Source organism: Acinonyx jubatus, chromosome X, assembly GCF_027475565.1.
Source record: "Acinonyx jubatus isolate Ajub_Pintada_27869175 chromosome X, VMU_Ajub_asm_v1.0, whole genome shotgun sequence".
NCBI lineage: Eukaryota > Metazoa > Chordata > Mammalia > Carnivora > Felidae > Acinonyx > Acinonyx jubatus.
Genome location: NC_069389.1, coordinates 8,178,066 through 8,199,170, shown reverse-complemented (window position 1 = coordinate 8,199,170; position 21,105 = coordinate 8,178,066). Strand labels below are relative to the sequence as shown.

Here is a 21,105-nt window from a genome sequence, read left to right as displayed (position 1 = left end):
TGAGTTTATGTTGGCTTTTACAATTACACTATTACTGGGGTCAGGCTTCCTGCTTGGAAAAGTGCTTTGCTATACTTCAGACAGAAGAGAACGAGTTTAAAACAGACTGGGCTACAATAGAAGAGAGTTGAAATCAGAGGTGGGTTGAGAAGCAATCATCCCTTTGGTCTAAAGAATAAGGAAAAAAGATTTTTGTCTCCCTTAGTAAACCCTGTCACATGTAGAACAGATGCTTATTAAAGCTGTGAGTGGACGTTTGGACTGTGTGGTTCCTGGCATGTACTTTTGCTCACACACACACACACACACACACACACGCACACACACACATCTCCAGGTAGTAATATGCACTCTAACCTGTAATCAGAATCAGCCTCCTACCTGGAAATATGAAGACAAGATTTTCAGCCCATAATGAAGGCAAGATAATTATGTGAGATCACTCCGTTCAAAAGGTCGACATTAATTTGGTTATCTGCAACTCAGCACCAGCTGAGATTTGGTTTTTAAAGCAATGGAAATTCATGGAATCCATGAGATATTACTCACATGATCTCCCTCCTTCCCCATACCTTTCTTCTTTTGTCAGTCTCCTAGCGTCTTCATCTTGTCGTTGACTCAGATGAAACCCAGTGCCTCTGGAGGGCCAAAGTTTCAGATCCCAGACAGAAAACAATGAGGCCAGAAGGCTTCAGCCACTGACAACTCCTCTGTCTTCACATTGTGATATTTTCTCTCTGCGTATACCCGGCGTTAACTTGTAGTAGATATCATCTCTGACACCGCAAGGAAGGTTGTGTCTTTGTCTTCGATGGATTTCAGTAAAGTCTGCAGGTATTTCCTGTGGTAGCCTTCCATGGAAACAATCAACTCCAAAATTGGTAGTCAGCCCCAAAGAGTAGCCCCGTGTAAACTAAGGGAAGCCGACTATGCAGTGTGTGAGAGAAGGGGCTGTTTGAAAATTGTTGAAGTGGATTATGCTCTGGAAAGTATGTTTTATACTTTTTCAAATTCTACAGAAAACTGTCTCAGGATATAGTATTTTGGGAGGGTGTGAGTTTGGCTCTCCACAACTGCAAGGGACAGCAACTGCTCCCCTGCCTCAAAAGAAAGCATCATATGATCATCTGAACCTCAGCTTAAGTGCGCTTAACATATAAGAAATCAATCCATGCTAGTATGCCTGAAGGCTAAACAGTGCCCCAAGGAGCGTAATTTTGATTCGCCTGAATTTAGATTGTTAGCATTATAGAGCTGCATGCCTTGGAAGAGGCTACGCAACCCTGCCCTTTGTCTGTAGACCCCAAGGTTGCCTTTCTTTCCCTGTCTTTCTGACCAAAAATGTACTGCCCTTCTGCCTACGGAAGTATGTTCTTCACCATTTGAACATAAACATTATCCTCCCAAAGAATTATTTTTTGAAGCGCTGACTCCACATGATGAACTTGCTCTGGACACAAAGAAATACGTGATATTTCTTCTTCATGAAAAAGTGTGTGACTAAGGGGGAAAACAAGACAGAAACACACAGACAGAAAGCACAAAAAGATCAAAAGCATGTGCTAAGTGTTTAATGGTGATGGATGACATAGCTAAACAATAAAACCGAAGGCTAAAATTTCAGTAAGGAGTTAGGAGGGATAAAAATATAATTCAACAGGATGGGAGTTTTCTTTTATCTATTACAAATTACACTGGGCTGCCAATAGCAGGACTGAAGGAAGAGCATCTTAAACAGGTGGGCAGTAATTTTTCTTTTTGTTTGGCCATTCTTAGCACCAGCTGTCACGTTCTACGTTGTCTCACAGTCACAAGAGGGCTGCTATACATCCGGCCGGCACGCCCGTGTCTCAGCTAGAAAGAATAAGGATGAGAGGAGCCCAAGGGGTAATCCTTACTGAGACGGCTTCCCTTTAACTACTTCCTAGAAGCCCTTTACACAACACTTGGTCTCTGACATCTGCAATTCGTTTAGCCAGGTATTACGGCACCCCCTCCAGTGTCATGTTACCAGTAAGAAGAGTGGATGTTGGATAGACAATAAGCAAGCTCTGGTCAATATTTAAAAATCAAAAGGCAAAAACACACACATCTGATAAAGTAGAGGCCGGCACACCATGGCCTGCGGACTAAATTCAGCCTACTGGCTGTTTTGGTGAATAAAACCTTATTGGGACTCAGTCATTCCCATTCATCAATATACAGCCTGTGGCCCTTTACCTGAAAATGTTGCCAACCCCGTTCTCGACTGACAACTTAGTAGAAAAAGGGGCAAAAGACTACAGACACTTTGCAAAAGGGATATCCGAAGACCAACACACATGTGAAGAGTGTTCCAACTCATTAGTCACCAGGGAAATGTTCATTGAAACACAGTGTGCCACCACTCCTTGCCCATCAGATGTCTGTAGTTTAGCAAGAGAGAGAAAACCGACCATAGCAACTATTGCATCAGTATGGGACAAGTGCAATGCTGACGCATCACTTGTGGCAGTGTAGACTGGTACAGATACGTTGGGAAACCATTGAGTGGTATGTACTAAAACAGAGCATATGTGCTCCCTGTAATAGAGCAGCTCTACTCCCAGGTATATACCCAACAGAAATGCCTACCTACGCTCCCCAAAAGGCATAGACTAGAATGTTCACATCAGCACTATTCTGGCAAAATGTCTCTCAGCAGTAGAGAAGGAAAACAACCGTGTTTTATTCATACAGTGGAGTACTTCTCAGCAAAGAAGATGAAGGGCGACGAAAGAAGCCAGAACACCCACCCCCCCCCACCCCCGCCAAAGAAAAAGACTGTCCATCGTGGGATTCTATGATCCACAGTTCAGAAACGGGCAAATGAAACGAACAAAATGAAACCTATGGTGTGGCTGGTCAGGATAGTGGTTACTTTTGGTGGTAAAGATTGGGAGGGGGCGTTTTCTTGTTCTGGGTAGTCATTATACAAGGGGGTTCACTTTGGCAAAATGCGCTGAGTTGTGCACTTGTGAATTCAGTACTGTTTGGCTTATATTTTTTAGTTCAATAAGTACCCCCCCAAAGAAAATGAATACACATCTCTTTAATGAGGGAAACCTAGAAGTGCTACTCTCAGCTAGTTTTCTATTAAAAATATTGCCTAGGGGCTCCTGGGTGGCTCAGTCGGTTAAGCGTCTGACTTTGGCTCAGGTCATGATCTTGTGGCTCCTGAGTTCGAGCCCCACATCAGGCTCTGTGCTGACAGCGCAGAGCCTGGAGCCTGCTTCACATTCTTTGTCTCCCTCTCTCTTCTCCTCTCCTGCTTGCACTCTGTCTCTCCCTCTCTCTCTCTCTCTCTCTCTCTCAAAAAAATAAACATTAAAAATTTTTAAAAAGTATTGCCTAATAGGTTAAGTGAAATAAGTCAGAGAAAGACGAATACCGTATGATTTCACTTATATTTTGCCGAATCTAAAACAGCAAAACAAATGAACAACAACAAAAACAGCAACAAAACTCAACACGGAAACAGACTTCAAGAACAGTCTGGTGGTTGTGCGGGGTGGGGATGGAGGTGGGAATGGGCAAAACAGGGGAAGGGGATTAAAAGGTGCAGACTTCCAGTTATAAAGAAGACAAGGGGATTACAAAGTACGACACCGAGAAAATAGTTAATAATAAGTAACCACTTTGCATGCTGACAGGTGGTAGCTAGATTTATTGAGGCGATCACTTCATAACGTCCATAAATGTTGAATCTCTATGTCGTATACCTGAAACTAATATCAGACTGGATGTCAAATCTACTTCAACTAAAGAAGATGAAACGTGGAGGGAATCAACATTTCGGGCGCCTTAAACTTATGCAATGTTGTACGTCAATTTTATCTCAATGAAGCTGGAAAAATAAGTAAGAAAAGTTGTTGCAGAAAAACATTGCCCACGGTGATGTCTTCCTCATAAGACGACCACACCAGGCGACACATCAGGCCCGGCCCTTTGTTTGAGACTGTGTTCGCATTCCAGTCTCAGTAGCGTGGCCTTCCAGGTGGTCTCAGCTCCAAGCGGCCCCACCTCGCAGCCAGGATAAGAAGGCTGTGTCTCGCCACAGCAGATTAACCCACGGAGCAGACCCCGTGTCCCTGGGCTCTCTGGCCAAAGGAGAAAGTGAAGGCTGCAAGGCCAGCTGAATGTGGAATTTATGGATCCTAAGAAGGCAATTTGGAAGGAGGGATTTTTTTTTTTCATTTATGTTTAGTCTTAACTTGGTGAAATTGTAAAGAGGCGCTGGAGACCGAGGGAACTGTTTGTGTGCTAAGTGTTGTCTGACTCAATTGCACTCTTGTATCTGGGCTGGATGCCCAGTCTTGTGTGGGAGGCTGGGTAAGATATGTGCATGTCTCCAAAACATCAATTTTCGATTTTCGAAAAGGATTAAAGTATTACTTCTCTAAAGCCATGTAACTGAGGCAGGTTTTAAAGGAGAAGGTCAGAAGAAATAGCCAGGTGTTTTTTTTCTTTTTTTTAGAGAGAGAGACAGAGTATGAGCAGGGAAGGGGCAGAGGGAGAGAGGGAGACAGAATTGGAAGCAGGCTCCAGGCTCTGAGCTGTCAGCACAGAGCCCGATGCGAGGCTTGAACTCATGAACCATGAGATCGTGATTTGAGCCGAAGTCTGACGCCTAACCGACTGAGCCACCCAGGAGCCCCCAAATAGCCAGCTGTTTTAAAAGAATCACCCCAATTTTGGGCTGATGTATTGAGTTAAACTTGTTTCTCCCGTGGGTGCAAGTGAGATGTTCTAAAAGAAAGAAAAGTGTTAAATGCTAAAAATGAATAAAGGGGATGTAATAATCCAAGCAGTAATTGATGGCCGTACTTAAAAAAAAAGGCGCTGCTATAAACTAAATTTAAACGATTGAATAATAGTCAATAAACCTAGCTATTCAATCCAGAGTTCTGGTACAGATACAAGATGTACTTCTTCTCATATTTCATAATTATCCAAAATCTTTAACTTAAAAATAGAACACCATTTTTATATGTTCTAAGAGACTCGTGATGATATATGTGCATAAAAATACATATTACCACATATATGTGTATGTATATTTGAATACATATATGTAGACATTTGTGAGATTTTTTAAATTACTATCCTTGGGGCGTCCGGGTGGCTCAGTCAGTTAAGCGTCCGACTTCAGCTCAGGTCATGATCTTGCTGCTCGTGAGTTCGAGCCCCGCGTCGGGCTCTGTGCTGACAGAGCCCTTTAAAAGAAAAAAAAAAAAACAAAAACCCTGCCTTTTCGCAGGATTTTGAGCAGATTTCCTGGTTTCATGAGAAACCAAAGCAGACCCTACCCCCGAAATCCTACGTCGACTGATGGGTCCTTGGGAAGCTCCCCCGTTCTATGGGCTGCGTTTACCTCTTGGCCCTGCTGAATTCCCTTGTGGGAGGCTCTTGAATATATTTCTCCTGTAACTTAAGATGGTGGCCCTGAGATTGGATGATGTCCCTGTAAGTTCCTGTGGCCCTTACCTTTCTGGGGAAGTGGTATATTCCTTCCTGGAAATCAGAATTATGGTTTTGAAAGGTTTTGCTCCTGCGTACCACATCACAGTGTCCTAATGCTAATTGAGAGCTGTCTGTGACATGGAACATCAGGGCAGGGGCGTCAAGACTGGCCCAAGGAGATGATTCTGTTGAATAAATCACCGGGTTACTCGAGGCAGCCATCGTTGCCATTGTAGTTGATTCCGGTTCAGCTTCTTTCTGGGCTCGCTGGTGCAATAATCACCAAATGCTGATTGTTCTCATCTTCTGGAATCATATTTAGTAACAGCATGCAACAAATATTTCTTCAGTGGTTGCTGTATAGGAGGCATGGAACCAGGCTCTCGAGGTAGAAAGATGACAATGACAGCCCCTGTCTTGAAGGAAAACAGTGTTTTAGGAGGAAACAGACAAGATGAGTGTCCTATCAGTGGTCTGAACACAAGGCCTGCGGGACCTCCTGAGGGGTGGTGGTGGTGGGTTGGGCCCGTAAGGTTCAGGAAACCCAGAGAGGCTAGTGGGAGTTCTATGGGCAAAGGGGAAATGGAAAGGGTGGGGGGAAGGTGGTGATGGATGTGATGTAGGAAGAAGGGTGTTACAGGCGGAAGGGTTTTACCCCTTGAAGACAAAGGACTCGTGTTCAACGTGTGACCTAGAATTTCAAAGGTCATCTCCCCGGGCAAGATGCCAAAGAAGGTAGTTGTAGAAAATGGGTTGGATTCTGGTTACCTTCCAGAGTCTTGACTGGGTCTGAAAATTTTAGATACACAAATTTTTGTGCAGTATGGCATGACCTAGAAGTCACAGCCTAATAAAAAGCTTATGCCATGAAAATAAATAACAATTTGAGGTTACTTCCTCTGAACGGACCAGGGTTTTTGAGACAGGGCAAAATGGTCTGGCTCCAAATATAGACAAGTGTGTTTTAGAATCTTCTGTTTTTCTGGTCTCAGAGCATGTGGTGTGGCACGGCATGGTATGTAATTGAATCCAGTGCAGATGAGTACAGACCCACTTCAAGATTGGATGGGGGGATACCAAGGAACAGCATGTGTCCAAAATCAGGACCAAACTTGCCAGATGAGCGCACAGGGAAACCTTTCCTTTGGATGGACTTAGAAAATCCCAGTGGGTGAGAGAGAAATACTTTGACAAATGATTTGAGAATAATAAATACAAATGCAACAAGGGAAGGTCGTTTTTTAGTTAGGGTCTATATTGTTCTGGAAGATACGTTGGTGGGATGCCATCTACAGACCAAATGAATCTCACATACATTTACCTGAGACCTCTAGAAATAGCAGAAATGTGTCTCTAAGAGCTCCGATACGCAGCGCAGCAGAATCCAGTTTGGAAGTCTGCCGGACCTAAACAGGCTGGTTTATCTTTGGCAAGTTGTCTGTCTGCTTCAAGGCTATAAACGACACAAAATAATTGAGACGTTAATAGAAACGAATATGTAGAAGATGTTTTTTCTTTGGACTTGTAAAACTCCAGAAGGGAGAAAATGCAAGCCAAAAGTAGAAAAAAGAAATCAAACAAGACAAAATACTATTTTAGTTTTCTGATTCGGAGGTCGGTGAGCATTTTCTGTAAAAGACCAGGTATGTCAGGCTGTCGAAAGCAGCCACGGACAAGGCCTTATTTATGAATGCCGAAATTTGAGGGTTTTGGTAATTTGCACGTGTCATGAAACCTTATTCTGCTTTTGATTTGTCTTTCAACCATGTAGAAACGTAAAAACCTATGCCAGATTGGAGACAAACATCTCCCGTCACTTGTTCTTTTAGAACAAACCAAAGCAAACAAGTCATGTTGAAGTGCAACAGGCTTTCTTTTTCAGGCTTTTGTGTAAATGAGTTGAATGGTGACTTTTCACGTTTGGTATTTTCTTAGATTTTTCTAGAATGTTCTGTGCCCCTGCTAGGATGCTTTGGGCCCCGGTAACACTTTCTAACATCAGTCGTCACACATTTATTAAGTGCTCACCGTGAACTGAAATGCTGGGGACAGACGTCAGAGGAAAAGAAAATATTAGCAGTAGAAAGTGGTACAGAAGCGCCTCTATTTATGGAATTTCAACTTGTGCACTTTCATAGATACAAACAAAACCAAACTCTGGAGCAAAGCCCTCTGGCTGTCTCCTCACTGCCAAAAATATGCGTTGAGAGTTTCTGGGAGCTGGTTTTGTTTCTGCCGTGCCCACCAACACCATCCCCCCCCCCCCCTTGTTTTTCAGCCTACCTAATATTTACTATACTTCTGTTTGGTACTGAGGAGTTTGACCATTAACCCCATCTTGTATGGTAACCTCAGAGGAAGCGGGAGAAGAAGGTGCTGATAAGAAGTAGCAGAAGGGAAGGCGAACTAGAAACAATTTTTCAGAATTGAAATAGGTCAGCAAAATTGTTGCATGTTGTTTAGAAGAACAATTTGGAGGACAAAGACCTCACCTTGCACCCTGAGAAAAGTTCTGTACCTGTGTGATGATAGCGAACATTGATATAGAGCTTATATGTTCCTGGCACTGTTCTAACTTCTCTCTCTCTGCGCGTACACACACACGCACGCACACACTCACACACTCACACGCTAGAATGATTCCCACCACCACCCCCAAAAGGATGGTAATCAACAAATGATGGATGAAACGGGGAACTTTGAACTGTGTTGTTAGGTGGCCGCATCTTAGACATATTTGTGATGGTCTGTAATTCAGCGAAAGGAAATGAGTCTGGTAAGTGCAGTAACCCAGTCATGGATGGTTCCCTGGGTTGGCCTCTTTCGGAACTGACCCGAACTTAAAGTCAGTGGCCAGACGGCAACCGGGGATGCCGAAGCTGCTGAGAAATTCTCTGCGGTGCTCGTGGACAGATTCACCATCTCAGTATAAGCCATGAAATAGGTGTGATGTGGACAGAGATGGCAGATAAAGCATTTCTGAGCCAGGAAGAGGATAAGCTGGAGGGCCAGGCCTCGGGAGAGCGGCTCGCACTTCACCTTGATGGAAGCACTTCGGCGGCTACGGGCTTTTACCCCGCTCAGGACCTCTGAACGTAGGAGCAGAGTCATAAACGGCCTTTAGGGCTTAACAAATTTTCAACCAGAAAGTGTAGTGGCCGCTTGCTATTGGTGCTTTGCCCAGAATATCTCAGATCTGTTATCAGTTCTGTGTGCTTGACCCATCCCCCAGCTTCTGTGTGGTTTGCTTCTAATGACCAACATCTGTGAACTTTTTCGGAGGACCTCCCTTGGGATTCTCGAGCAGTTTCCCTAAAGCCACAAAGAGCAGGAAGTGCCTGGGACTTTACATCACCCTGGGGCATCCCATAGCCCCTGACTGGCAGGTGTGAGAAGGTTAAAGCCTAGCTCCTTTGGTCTGAGATGGGACAGCTCTGAGATAGGATTTATACTCCAGAACCGCCCCCCTCCCCTCCCCCAGGGTCAGGCGGAGACCGGGGCTCTGCCAGACATCACACCTTTACTTGGCTTCCTCCCCTTTCCTCCCCTGTGACGCTTACCCCTTACCAGTCTCTCCTGGGAACGAGCCCTTAATAAATCACTTGCACATGCACGCTTATCCTCTCGTCTGTTTCTGGGGAACTCTGCCTGAGGCAAGAAGGCACTATATCATGAAGAGAGAAGTGGCACAAGGCCTTGCCTTCAGTTAGCATTGAAACAATGGATGAAAGAATGGACTGAATGAGCTAATAGAAGCCTGTCTTTAGCCTTGAGCCATTCCGTTAGTCAGGGAAACAGGAAAGTGATGAAACATCGCCTCTGACATTTTAGAGTTGCACGCCCAATACTGAAGCTGCCCACACAGTGTAGCCTCTCCAGCTGATGGGCATCCGGGCTCAGGCTGTTAGATTTTGCCAGCAAAAAGGCACCACGTCCCGGGATAGCTGCCTGTCTTGTCTGGCACCACTCAGTTTATTATGAAGACCTTCCTTCCTCCCTCCATTCCTTTGTTTCTCTGTTCCTTTGTTTGTTCCTTCCTTCTACTTTCTTCCTCCCTCCCAACCTCTTTCTCCTTCCCTCCCTCCTTTCCTTCCTTCCTCCCTTCCTTCCTTCTAATTTCTTCCTCCCTCCCTCACTTACTCCTTCCTTCCTTCCTTCCTTCCTTCCTTCCTTCCTTCCTTCCTTCCTCTCTCTCTCTCTCTCTCTCTCTCTTTCTTTCTAATAGCTTTATGGAGATCAGATTCACATTTCATACAATGCAACCCACTTAAAGTGAACAATGAAATGGTTTTTAGTATATTCAGAGTTGTGCAACTATCCCCACAATCAATTTTAGAACATTTTCATCACCCTGAAAAGAAACCCTGTACTTTTTAGCTATCACCTGCTTTAGTCACCATCCTCTTATCTCCCCAGCCCTAGACAACCACAGATCTACTTTTTGTCTCTGTGGATTTGCCTATTCTGGACATTTCTAATCAATGGAATCATATAATATATGTGGTCCTTTGTGACTGGCTTCTTTCACTTAGCGTAATGTTTTCAAGGTTCATCCATGTTTTATTATATACCAGAATTTCATTCCTTTTTATGGCCAAATAATTTTCCATTGTATGGATAGGCCACATTTTGTTCATTTACTAATCAGTTGATGGACATTTGAGTTGTTTCCATTTTAGGCTGTTAGGAATAGTGGTACTATGAACATACGTATGCACGTTTTTGTGTGGACATATGTTTTAATTCCTTTTGTTATATACCTAGGAGTGGAATTGCCAGGTCAAATGTAGAACGTTTTTTCTTATGTTGAGCCAAAATCCACGTCATCATAATTTCCACTCTTGATTCTTGTCCAGCTTTCTGGAGAAAACTGACAAGGTTTTCCTTTCTTACACATGATGTCCCTTCAAACCATTCATCATTTGTCTTCGTGGCCTTCTTCAGCTTTCACAGACTGAATTTTCTTTGTTCTTTCGATCATTCCACTGTAAAAATGGGACTTACAGAAGTGCAAACTGATAGCCTTGAAGTTGTCACATTGTCTGCTATGATGTACAAACCAGCATTCCTTTGTTCCAAATCTCAGACTTTCCCATCAACCACAGAGAAATAGTGGCTGGCAACTGTATTTTGCTAAGATGGGAGACCAGGAATTATTTCTAGGTGGGAAGGATTTTCAATAGACTCTGAAGGGATTTTCCCTTTGGAAAATCTAAAAGGACTAATAATTTGCGTAATTTATACACATTTATCACTTTTTGACATGTTAATGTGAGAAAAAGGAATTCTGTGGTTTTGAAAAACAAAGTTTCGTGGAGATCAGTTATCCTGAGAGCTTTGAAAGAAGTCCTGTGTAGCATTCTTTTTACCGTTAGTCACAAAGACAATGGGGAGAAAACTTGACAAAACCACAGGAAAATATAGCAAGTCACTTAGCAGGTGCTAGGTTGTGCTGAACTGGGCCAAATGTTATGTTCATTTACATTTTAATAACTACAAATGGATCTGATTCTGGCTTGTTAGAGAGTTCAGAATGTTTTCTACCTTACTTCAACATTCAATCCAGAGGGCAGGGTGAGTTCTGCATTGTCTCATGCTAACTGCCTGACCTTGAACGAGTTATTTGGCCTTCCTAGGCATTCGTTCTTGCTAAAAATGTGAACCCCGAGGTGGTGCTCCAAGAGATTCTCATTCATTGTGTTTTGGGGACGTCCTCATGATCTATTTTTTAAAATACGCCCTGCCAAGTGATTTTGATGTGTGTGGACTTAAAGACCATACTTTCAGAAATGCTGATTGGCCATTTATTTCTGATCCCTATCCCTTTTGTCCTGTCTTCTGCCGAAAGGGAGGACGAATCTCTCAATCTCTCCAGGTCATCTTTCCATAGATGCTGTGTTTATGAACGTGCAGAAGGATGACAACGAAAACTGAAATAATGAAAAAGTTCTACTCTGATGCTTAGATTCTGATATATTAGGATTTTTTTGACCAGAACAATTTTATCTATAGAGTTTCTCAACCTTAGCCCTACTGGCATTTAGGGCCAGAACATTCTTTGCTGTGTGTGTGTGTGTGTGTGTGTGTGTGTGTGTGTGTGTGAGAGAGAGTTGGTGGGATGGGGAGGGGGGTTGGGCAGTGTCTCTTGTTCATGGTGGGCTCTTTAGCAGCATCCCTGGCATCTATCCAGTAAATACTAAGCACTTCATGCCCCATCCCAACTTGTGACCAAATATATATATTGATTATGTGTGTGTGTCTGTGTGTGTGCGTGTATGTGTATGTGTATGTATGTGTGTGTATGTATGTGTGTGTATATATATATATATATATATATATATATATATATATATATATATATTCCCCGAGGGACAAAGTTACCCCCAGTTGAAAAACACTTTTATAAAGCATGGTACAAAAGAAAACAAATAAAGAAACGAAGCTTGGAACAGTTTTCTTTGGTTGGCTCTCATTGCACAGCAAGGCAATGAAGTCTGTGCTGGACCGGTGGTGCTCAACCTTCATGTACCAGGAATTTCTTGGAGATCTGGAACTCTCTGGCCCATCCTCTCTACTTGATGCATTAATGGGATACAGACAGGGTAGGTGACTTGGCAAGCAAAGGACACTGTTTCATTCTCATTTTATTGCACTTCTGGCAACAAATTCTTGATGTTTGCCTTATATGTCCCTGTTCCCTATGACAAATGAAAATCATAACCACAAAATAGATTAGGGATGGGGATGGACACTGTTACAGGTGAAATTGGTTTGAAAGCTGCAGGCACCAGAGCAGTGCCACGTGCCATCATTTATAATATTGCCGAGCCTCCGAAACGAGGGGATGTTGAGGTTGTAACAGTGGTGTCGTTGGGTGACTAGTCAAGCGCTCCGAAGGACTCTAGAGCTGTCAGTTTGGGTCACACAAATGGCCAGTTTTTACCCTACCTGTCAGCCTTTCGGCGTGCTGTGTTGGCGTGGAGGGAGGCCCACTTGTATGTAAGTCCCATTGCTCAGCCCTATGCCTCTGCTCTGAGGATAGCTGTCCTTGTTTTCTTGAGGAAAGCAAAACCCACCCCACTAAAAGAGAGTTTGTTGTTGGTGTGGGATACACTTCTAAGTGGGAATTATTACAGGACGAATTTCTTACGTCTACGAAGGGTTTCTCAGCCTTGGCACTCTTGACATTTTTGGCAGGGTAGTTCTCTGTTGGGGGCCGGGGACGGCTGTCCTGCACCTTGGGGGATGTTTAGCACATCCCTGGCTTCTACCTACTAGATACAAGTGCAACCCATCCCCTCCCCCACATTTTGTGACAACCAAAAACGTATCCAGACATTGCCAAGTGTCCCTCTGTCCCCACTGAGAACTACTAGCCCAGGAGATATGGATGGGGCACTGGTAGTATCTGACCCTGTTTTACGAGAAGGCACCATAGAAATCTAATAGATGAGTCTGACTTATCAAAAAGAGTCTCTACTTGGAAATGGACTGGATGGCCTGCAAAGAGACATGGACCCAACTTTCCATCTCAACTCCACCACTTACAAGATGTGCAAAGCAAATTAATTACCCTCATGAATAAAATGGGGATGATCGTACTTTCCTTGCACTATTATTCCGAGGACCAGATTTGCTATTTGAAAAGCATCTAGTTGAACAAAGGACCGGTGATGTGCACGTTCAATAATTAGTGGAGTTGTTATTGTCTCAAGTAATAATTCTAGCACCTGCAGCACTGGTGTCGCCATGAGCATTCTGCAGGCTTCACACGCTCGCAACACCATGCAGAGGAAAGGACGTTATCATTAGTTGTGCAGAGGCAATAGACTAATGTTAGATTATGGGTATAATGAGAAGCAGTGTCCTGACTCTCGACCTGTTTTTCGGGAAGGTCATAACTAGAGGGATTGCAACCTCTTCTTTTTGCCTAATGACCCTTGAATAGAAAATTTGTTTTAGAAACATGGCTCTGTGGATACTTTTGAAGGGCACTCTCCCTGGCTCCCTGACATTGAGTAGCAGTGCTTCGGTGAAAACATCAAAACTGGCAAGAAAAGGACAAGCCAGCGATGCCAAGCTGAACCTACTGTCATGGTCGGTTTATTGTCAACTACCCTCCCTTGTCTTTCCCCCCTGCATTCACAAATCATCACGTCATCAGTTCTGGTTGATATATAACTTCTTGATACTCTTTGTAGTTGGAATCAAGGCTAAGGGCAATAGTACCAGCTGATGCCAGGGAATTCTTCTCTTTCCCCTCTGTCCTATGTCACCACAGCTCCAGACACCATTCTTGGCACCCCCAGGAATTCCTCATTCACTGGCCTTTGGAGCAGATCTGTCTTCAGACTGGGGAGTGTCTCTCTCTAACTTACCTGGAGAAAGGAATGGGACACTTTATTCTTCCTTGGATCCCTCTCATCTCCATATCATTGTTAGAGTTCAGAAGAAGGGGAGAAATTATGGCTATGGAACAAAATGGTGATTCCATAAGTGGCATTTAGGTTTACGTTTGGGTTGCTGAGGTGTTTCCCCCCAGGACTCTGAACTTCTGCACAATAAAATGTCTTCCTTCAAAGGCATAAGTGATGTAACCCTTGCTTCTACCTGTACTTGTGGTTCGAGTCAGCAATGGCATTTCAAATGCCAGGACCCCAGCAGGGCTGGCAAGTTCTTCACTTACAGGAGACATGTGATTTGGGACAAAGAGGATCTCAAGCTTCTTCCCCATCTCTCCTTCTTGATCGTTGAGTTTGATTTCCTGAATTTTATCTTTGTAGCCCCGTGAGAAAGCCTAGAAGAGAGACAACTCTAAACTATGTTCAGTCTTTATATAAACTATGTTCAGTCTATTTATACTGTAGTGTAAACAAAGATTCTAATTGGTACAATCAGTTCAGAAAATTATTGGGCATTGTCCAGTAAAGTTAAAGACATGCATACCTATGACCTAGCAGTTTTGTTTCTGGGTTTGCACCCGATAAAAATGCATGTACTTTGCACGAGGAGATGTGTATAATGATGTTCAAGCAGGATGGTTTTCGGTAGTCCCAAACTGGAAAGGACACAAATGTCCATCTCAGTTAAAAGATAAATCATGTTAAGCACATACGGTGAAATACTGGACAGCAGTGCAAATGAATGAACCAGGGCTGCATACAACAACATGGGAGAACCTTAAAAACATAATGTTGAGTAAAAGAAGCCACATGTAATAAAACATACTCAGGAATCATTTATATAAAGTAAGGAGACAGGTAACGCCAAGGTCTAATATTTGTGGATGTGCAACTTCCTAAAAAGCAGTGGTTCTCAAAACAGGGGGGATCTTGCTGCCACCCCAGGGAGTATTTGTCAATGTCTGGAGACATTTTTGGTTGTCACAGTTGGGGGAGGGAGGTACTACCGGCATCTAGTGGGTAGGTTCCAGGGATGCTGCTACACATCCTACAACCCATAGGACGGCCTCCACGGTGAAGAATTGTCAGTAGGGTGCCAAAACTACAAGAAACAAAAGCAAAAGCAAACAAGTGGGGCTACACCAAACGAAAAAGCTTCTCCACAGCAAAAGAAGCAATCAACAAAATGACAAGGCAAAAGGAGTGGGAGAAAATACCTGTAAAGCATGTATCTGATGAAGGGCCTATATCTAAATAACTCAATAGCAAAAAACCAAATCATCCGATTTAAAAATAGGCAAAGGACCTGAATAGACATTTTCCCAAAGAAGACGTACAATGGCCAACAGACACATGAAAAGTGCTCAACGTCACTGATCGTCAGGGAGATGCAAATCGAAACCACAATGACCTATCACCTCACCTGTCAGGATGGCTTTTATTGAAAAGACAAGATGTAACAAGTGTTGGTGGGGATGTGGGAAAAAGGAAACCCTAGTGCACTGTTGGTGGGACTGTAAGTTGGGGCAGCCATTATGCAAAATGGTATAGAGGTTCCTTGCCAGATTAAAAAGTAGAAATAGAACTACTGTATGATCCAACAATCCCACTTTTGGGTGTATGTCCCAAAAGATTGGAATTAGGATCTTAAAGAGATATCTGCCCTCCTATGTTCATTGTAGCATTATTTACAACAGCCAAGACATGAAAGCACCCTAAGTGTCTATCTACAGATAAATGAATAAAGAAAATGTGACACCTCTCCCTCTCCCCCCACCCTGCCATCTGTCCCTTTCTCCCTCTATTTGACACACATTTCAGCCACACGTGTCAGCCACAACAAAAGGGAATCCTACCACTGGCGACAACATGGATGGACCTTGGACCTTGAGGGCATTATGTTAAGTGAAATAAGTCAAGAAAGACAAATGCTATCACATATCACTTATATGTGGAATCTAAAAAAGAAAACCCCCCAAATTCATAGAAACAGAGTGGAATGGTGCTTGCCTGGGGTGGTACAAACTTCCAGTTATAAGATGAATAAGTTCTGGGCATCTAATGTACTATATTGTATACTGGAAAGTTCCTAAGAGATAGATCTTAAAATGTTCTCACCACACGCACAAAATATGGTGACTATGTGAGGTGATGGAAGTAGGAACCCACCTCATTGTGGTAATTATTTCACAATATATATGCGTATCAAATTATCTCATGGTACACTTTAAACTTACACAATGTCATATGTCAGTTGTAGCTCAATAAAGCTGGGGGGGGAGTGGGGAATTATTGGTCCCCAAATGCCAACAGTGTTAGGGTTGAGAAACCCTGCTATAAAAGGGAAGCTGAGAAGTAAAGTCCATAAAATATAGGGCAGTGTCTGTCGCTGGGATCCGGGGAAGGTGTTACAACGTCGCTGCGGGACATGGGGCTCTCTGGGACACCCGCAGTCTCTATCTGTTGACCTCAGTGATGGTTATGATGGGCAATAATTCATTAAGCTGCACATTATATATTATCAATTGTTTATTTTAGAATTTGAAAAATATTCTAGCCGGTGGATTGACAGGACAATCGAATGAAAGAGTGTAGGCATTGGGTTGTAGGGAAGAGGCCCCCACCCAAAAGGATCTCGGAGCTACTCTGTGGCAGGGCTGGGCCTCCTGGCTGGGCCTTGTCCTCCTATCCTAAATACGTTTTAGTGCTCAGATGTGCCCTCAGCTCCTCCTAAACTCCGAGGTTGCATTTGCTTCCATGGTCAATTCATGGTAAAGTTTTCCTGAAAAAGCAATCACCCCTGGGCTGGCACTAAATGTGGAAAATGTCGACTCAGCTTATAGGCAGGCAGAGTAAATGCAAACAAGGATTTGTATTTCAGGGTCCTGGTGGCAAGGGCAGGCTTCAGTCCTGGAAATGCTGTAACATTTGGGGGCAGGAAGATGAGGAAATTCCACTGTGAGCGTGACACATTTTTTCTTCAAAATGATGCTGTTAGAGGAACTCCTAGAGATTATTTTTGCGTCCTCTCTGGGGGAAATGATAAACATCAGAGAAATTTATTATTTTTTGAAAGAGTGACTAATCAAAAGAGAACATTAGCCAAGCAGGCTCTTAATCTAATGAGGGAATGGGATGAACTTCAGCCTTCTCTGGGGGAGATTTCGTGTTCTCCCTTACAGCTCCCTCTGTCACCCAACAGGCAAAACTTGAATTTCAAAGCCACCTGCCATGTTAACATATAGTTTAAATGACCTAGAGCAATACCTGCAAATTGTATGTGCTTAAAAATATTTATTGAATGGGGCGCCTGGGTGGTTCAGTCAGTTAAGCGTCCGACTTCGGCTCAGGTCATGCTCTCACGGTTCGTGAGTTCAAGCCCCATATCGGGATCTGTGCTGACAGCTCAGAGCCTGGAGCCTGCTTCAGATTCCGTGTCTCCCCCTCTCTCTGCCCCTCCCCCACTCGTGCTCTGTCACTCTCTGCCTCTCAAAAATAAAGAAACATAATAATAAAATTAAAAAATATATTTATTAAATCTAAGTGACCGAGTGAATAAATAAACAACATGGGAAGGATAATTAGGAGTAGAGATGTGCAAATAAGACATTTTGATTAGAGCGGTGTTTAAAATATACCTTGAAATATACTCAGATAGAAATAATGTGTGGAATTCAAATGGTTTCAGATTGAATAGAACTTTCAGAGTTCTACCCAATCTCCTAGGTCCCTTCTTGAGTCTTTTTTTTTTTTTTTTGGTGTGTGTGTTTTTAAAAAGTTTATTTCTTTATTTTGAGAGAAAGACAGAAAAAGAGAGCAAGCAGGGGAGGGGCAGAGAGAGAAACCCAAGCAGGCTCCGCACTATCAATGCAGAGCCTGACATGGGGCTCAAACCCACAAACTGTGAGATCATGACCTGAGCCGAAGTTAAGAGGTGGACGCTTAACTGACTGAGCCACCCAGGTGTCCCCCTTCTTGAGTCTTGAACGAGTGGACTGAGAATTGAAAAGGTGTAGGATTCACACTGAAGGGAATTCAAGAGTCTTGCAGCATGAATCGATCATTTCGTTTCTTAAAATGCTTTGTCTTATCTCCCCAGACCTTTCAAACACAGGAAAACAGTCCTATTGCACTAAAGAATTTAACTCTGACTTAGCAATGGCAATGTAGCAAGAAATATTCTTTGCAGGCAAACATCATTCCTAGAATGTAAGTACACAGTTTGGGAATGATGGATTATTTCTGGCTTAGGATAATGTTGTTTAGTGACAATACATTTTTCAAAGGTGGCACACAAACAGAGTAAGGTGACTCAACACGGAGGCCGCTTACTCAGGGGTAATGATCAAAGGGCTATGGTTAATAAGGTTTTTTAAATCCAGGGACCCACGGTGTGTGTGTGTGTGTGTGTGTGTGTTTCCTTACATATACAATGAAACAGTTTCTGTAGGGAAAGGGATTTGTAGCTCTGGAGGTTTACTGGCAGGTATGACAGAGAAAGAAATCCCAAAGCTGGTGAGTTCATCTTTCTACATAGACCACAGTGAAGCAAAGGTCCCTGAATTGGTCCTGGGTGCATTCTCTGAAAGATGCCGTATGGTGAAGCTTATGCTAATTCTTTGCCTTCTTCTAAGGGTCTTTGATGACATAGCTCTAAAGGGTGCTTTCGGCAGCAGAGCAGAGTGAAAGCGAAGAGGGGACTTTAGCATGTCATTTGTCCAGCTCTGCCTGGATGTGTCAGGGAGCAGGGAGGGCCTCCAAGGTGAATGGGCTCTGTGCTCCCACCTCGCAGAGGGAAAGGAGATCTGGGCAGGGCGTTGGGGGGGGGGTGCTGGGGTGAATGGTGAAATTGACCTCTTAAGACTGGCAGCACCCTGGCGACATGTTCCTGTTTGAGGCGGGGGACATTTTTCTGTTATTGCAGGATAAAATATACATAGTGAAGGGTGTACATTACACAAGTCTGAACTGTACTGCTCAATTGAATTTTTATATGTGGGTGCACTTGGGTCACTGTCATACACATCAAGATACAGAACATTTCCAGTGTCCCCAAAGGTTCCCTTGTACCCCCTTTCCAGTCAGTTGCAGCTCCCTATCTTGGTAATCGCTGTTCTGGCTTCTATCACCATAGGTCACACTTGCCTATTTCAATTCAACATTTGAATCTCAATTCTGCAACAAATAGGTAGAATCATACCTTGTGTCCTATTTTGTGTGTGACTTCTCTCTCTCTCTCTCTCTCAACGTTTGTGAGAAGAATCCACATCATTCTACGCATCGGTATTACTTTCCTTTCACTGCTGAGTAATACCCTCGTATGGATAGACCACCGATGGCTCGTCACGCAGCATGTACGTGAGGAGGCCACGGGCACCCATTTTTCTATGTATCTAGGAGTGCAGCTCCTGGATCAGAGGGCAGGCGTATAATCAGCTTTAGTAGACATAATCTTAGAGTTTTCCAGAAAGATGAACTGTCAAGGGATTGTCTAGCAGTAGATTCCTCAGGATACCAGTACCCCTGGCTTTACCCTCCCAGTTTTTTTCATTGTCCATCTTGACAATTCTGTTGCCGGTTGTTTTCAAAATATTATATAGTAATGTCGTGTTAGTTGGGTAGTCCATCCGACTAAATTGTAAGGGCTCCAACATGGGGGACATATCTCGTTTCCCTTCTCCCCACCCCTTCTGCCTACACAGAGCAGGGGAAGGGCCACTCAGCAAGTCCAGTACGGTGGGACCCTGAAGAACTGAGACCACCCGCCCACGAACCCACCCTCCACTGGATTTCTAGCCCTCTTGGGCTTGGGTTGATTGATTTCACTGGGTCTGGAGTTTCCACTCGGCCCCGGCCCCTGCCTCTGTCTGGACTTCGCTTGTGGGAAGCCGCACAGGAGTCCCAGAGTGCCAGGGCCCCGGGGAGGGCCCTCAGCGCCCTCATCCAGGATGTTCTAAAGTGCACGCTTCCACGAGGAATTGTAGAGCAGAGGCCAGTTTTCGGTGGTGTTGTGAACCTCCAATGCGTGCTAAAAATTACTTGGTCCATCTGGCAGCGTTTGCCAAGAGTGTGCGTTTCTTCTGTTTCCGAATTCTCGCTGCGTCCTTTTCCGAATTGCACCTAAGAACTGAGACATAGCGGAGCTCCGGGCACTGCCCTCACCCCCAACTAAGGTTCAGCCTGGCACCGACACCAGTCCTGGCCTTCCAGAAGATTCTTCAGGACTCCCGCTTCCAGCGGGGTTCCCCGGACGTGCCCGGGTCCTGCAAACCCTCCGGGACTCAGTTTACCCAAATAGGCGCGGTCAGGCCAGCATCCAGCCCAGCCTTCCTCCAGTCCGCAGTTCCCCCGGGCAGCATTATTTGGCCCCCCCGGGTGCCTGACTCTCCCCAAGGAGGGCTTTGCAAACACCGAAACTCCGCCCTCGCCGGAGCGGTTCGAATCGCCTTCCAGCGTCAGGCCCACACCCCTTTCAAAGTTAGCGAAAGTCGCTCTTTCTTGGAAACCCAAGCTCGCCCTCTCGCTGGCGCTGGAGGCTCTAGCAGCCCCAGCCCTGGCAGCCCGGGTCCCACGGGCCTGGCAGGGGCGGAGTGGCGGGAGGTGGGAGCGCCGGCCGCCCCGACACCTGTCGTGGGCGCGCTAGGTCGCTGCAGCCCCCAACAGCTGGCGGCGGCGGCAGCGACAGGAGCCCTCCAGGAGCGGAAGGAATTAAGCGCCCGCCCATCCCATCTGACTCGGCCTCTCCCCTCTCCTCCTCCCCCTCCTCCTCCTCCCCCTCCTCCTCTTCCTCCTCCTCCTCTCCGTCCTCCTCCCCTCCTTCCCTTCCTCCTCCTCCCCGTCCTCCTCCTCCGCCTTCCCCTTTGCTGCTGCCGCCACCTCCACCCGGTCCCTGTCGGCTTCCCGGCGGGACGCTGGTGCCTGCGGGCTTTGCACGGCGCTCGGGGCAGAGAACGGGGCTCGCGTCCGGGGGCTGCCCCGGGATGGCGGTGAAATAGGGGGACCTCGGAGAGGCGCCGCGACCCCAGGCTGCGCTCGGGGGCCCGCCACTCCTCGCTGGCGACATGGGGGACCCGGTATACCGCGAGAAACCGCAGCTGCACTACGCGGTGAGTGTCCCGGCGCGCGCAGAGGCGACAGGGGGCGCCACTCGGCTGGCCTGGGAAGGGACAGAGCGGGGTCGATGGATCCGTGTCTCCCCGGAGGTCCTCTCTCGGGGTTAGGG

General features: G+C 45.1%; 1 protein-coding gene across 2 annotated transcripts in view; it reads left to right on the top strand.

Moving 5' to 3' along the window:
- Window positions 1-21,105, top strand: part of ARHGAP6 (Rho GTPase activating protein 6) — a 448,084-nt gene that overhangs the window by 196,052 nt on the left and 230,927 nt on the right. The window contains exon 1 of one of the 2 annotated variants that reach the window (XM_027054479.2): window positions 20,372-20,989. The exons of the other annotated variant lie outside the window; for it this stretch is intronic. Within the exon in view, the coding sequence (XP_026910280.1) occupies window positions 20,945-20,989 (45 nt within the window). The 5' untranslated portion in view covers window positions 20,372-20,944. Of the gene's footprint in view, window positions 1-20,371; window positions 20,990-21,105 lie in introns of those variants that run through there. 2 annotated transcript variants of the gene reach the window in all.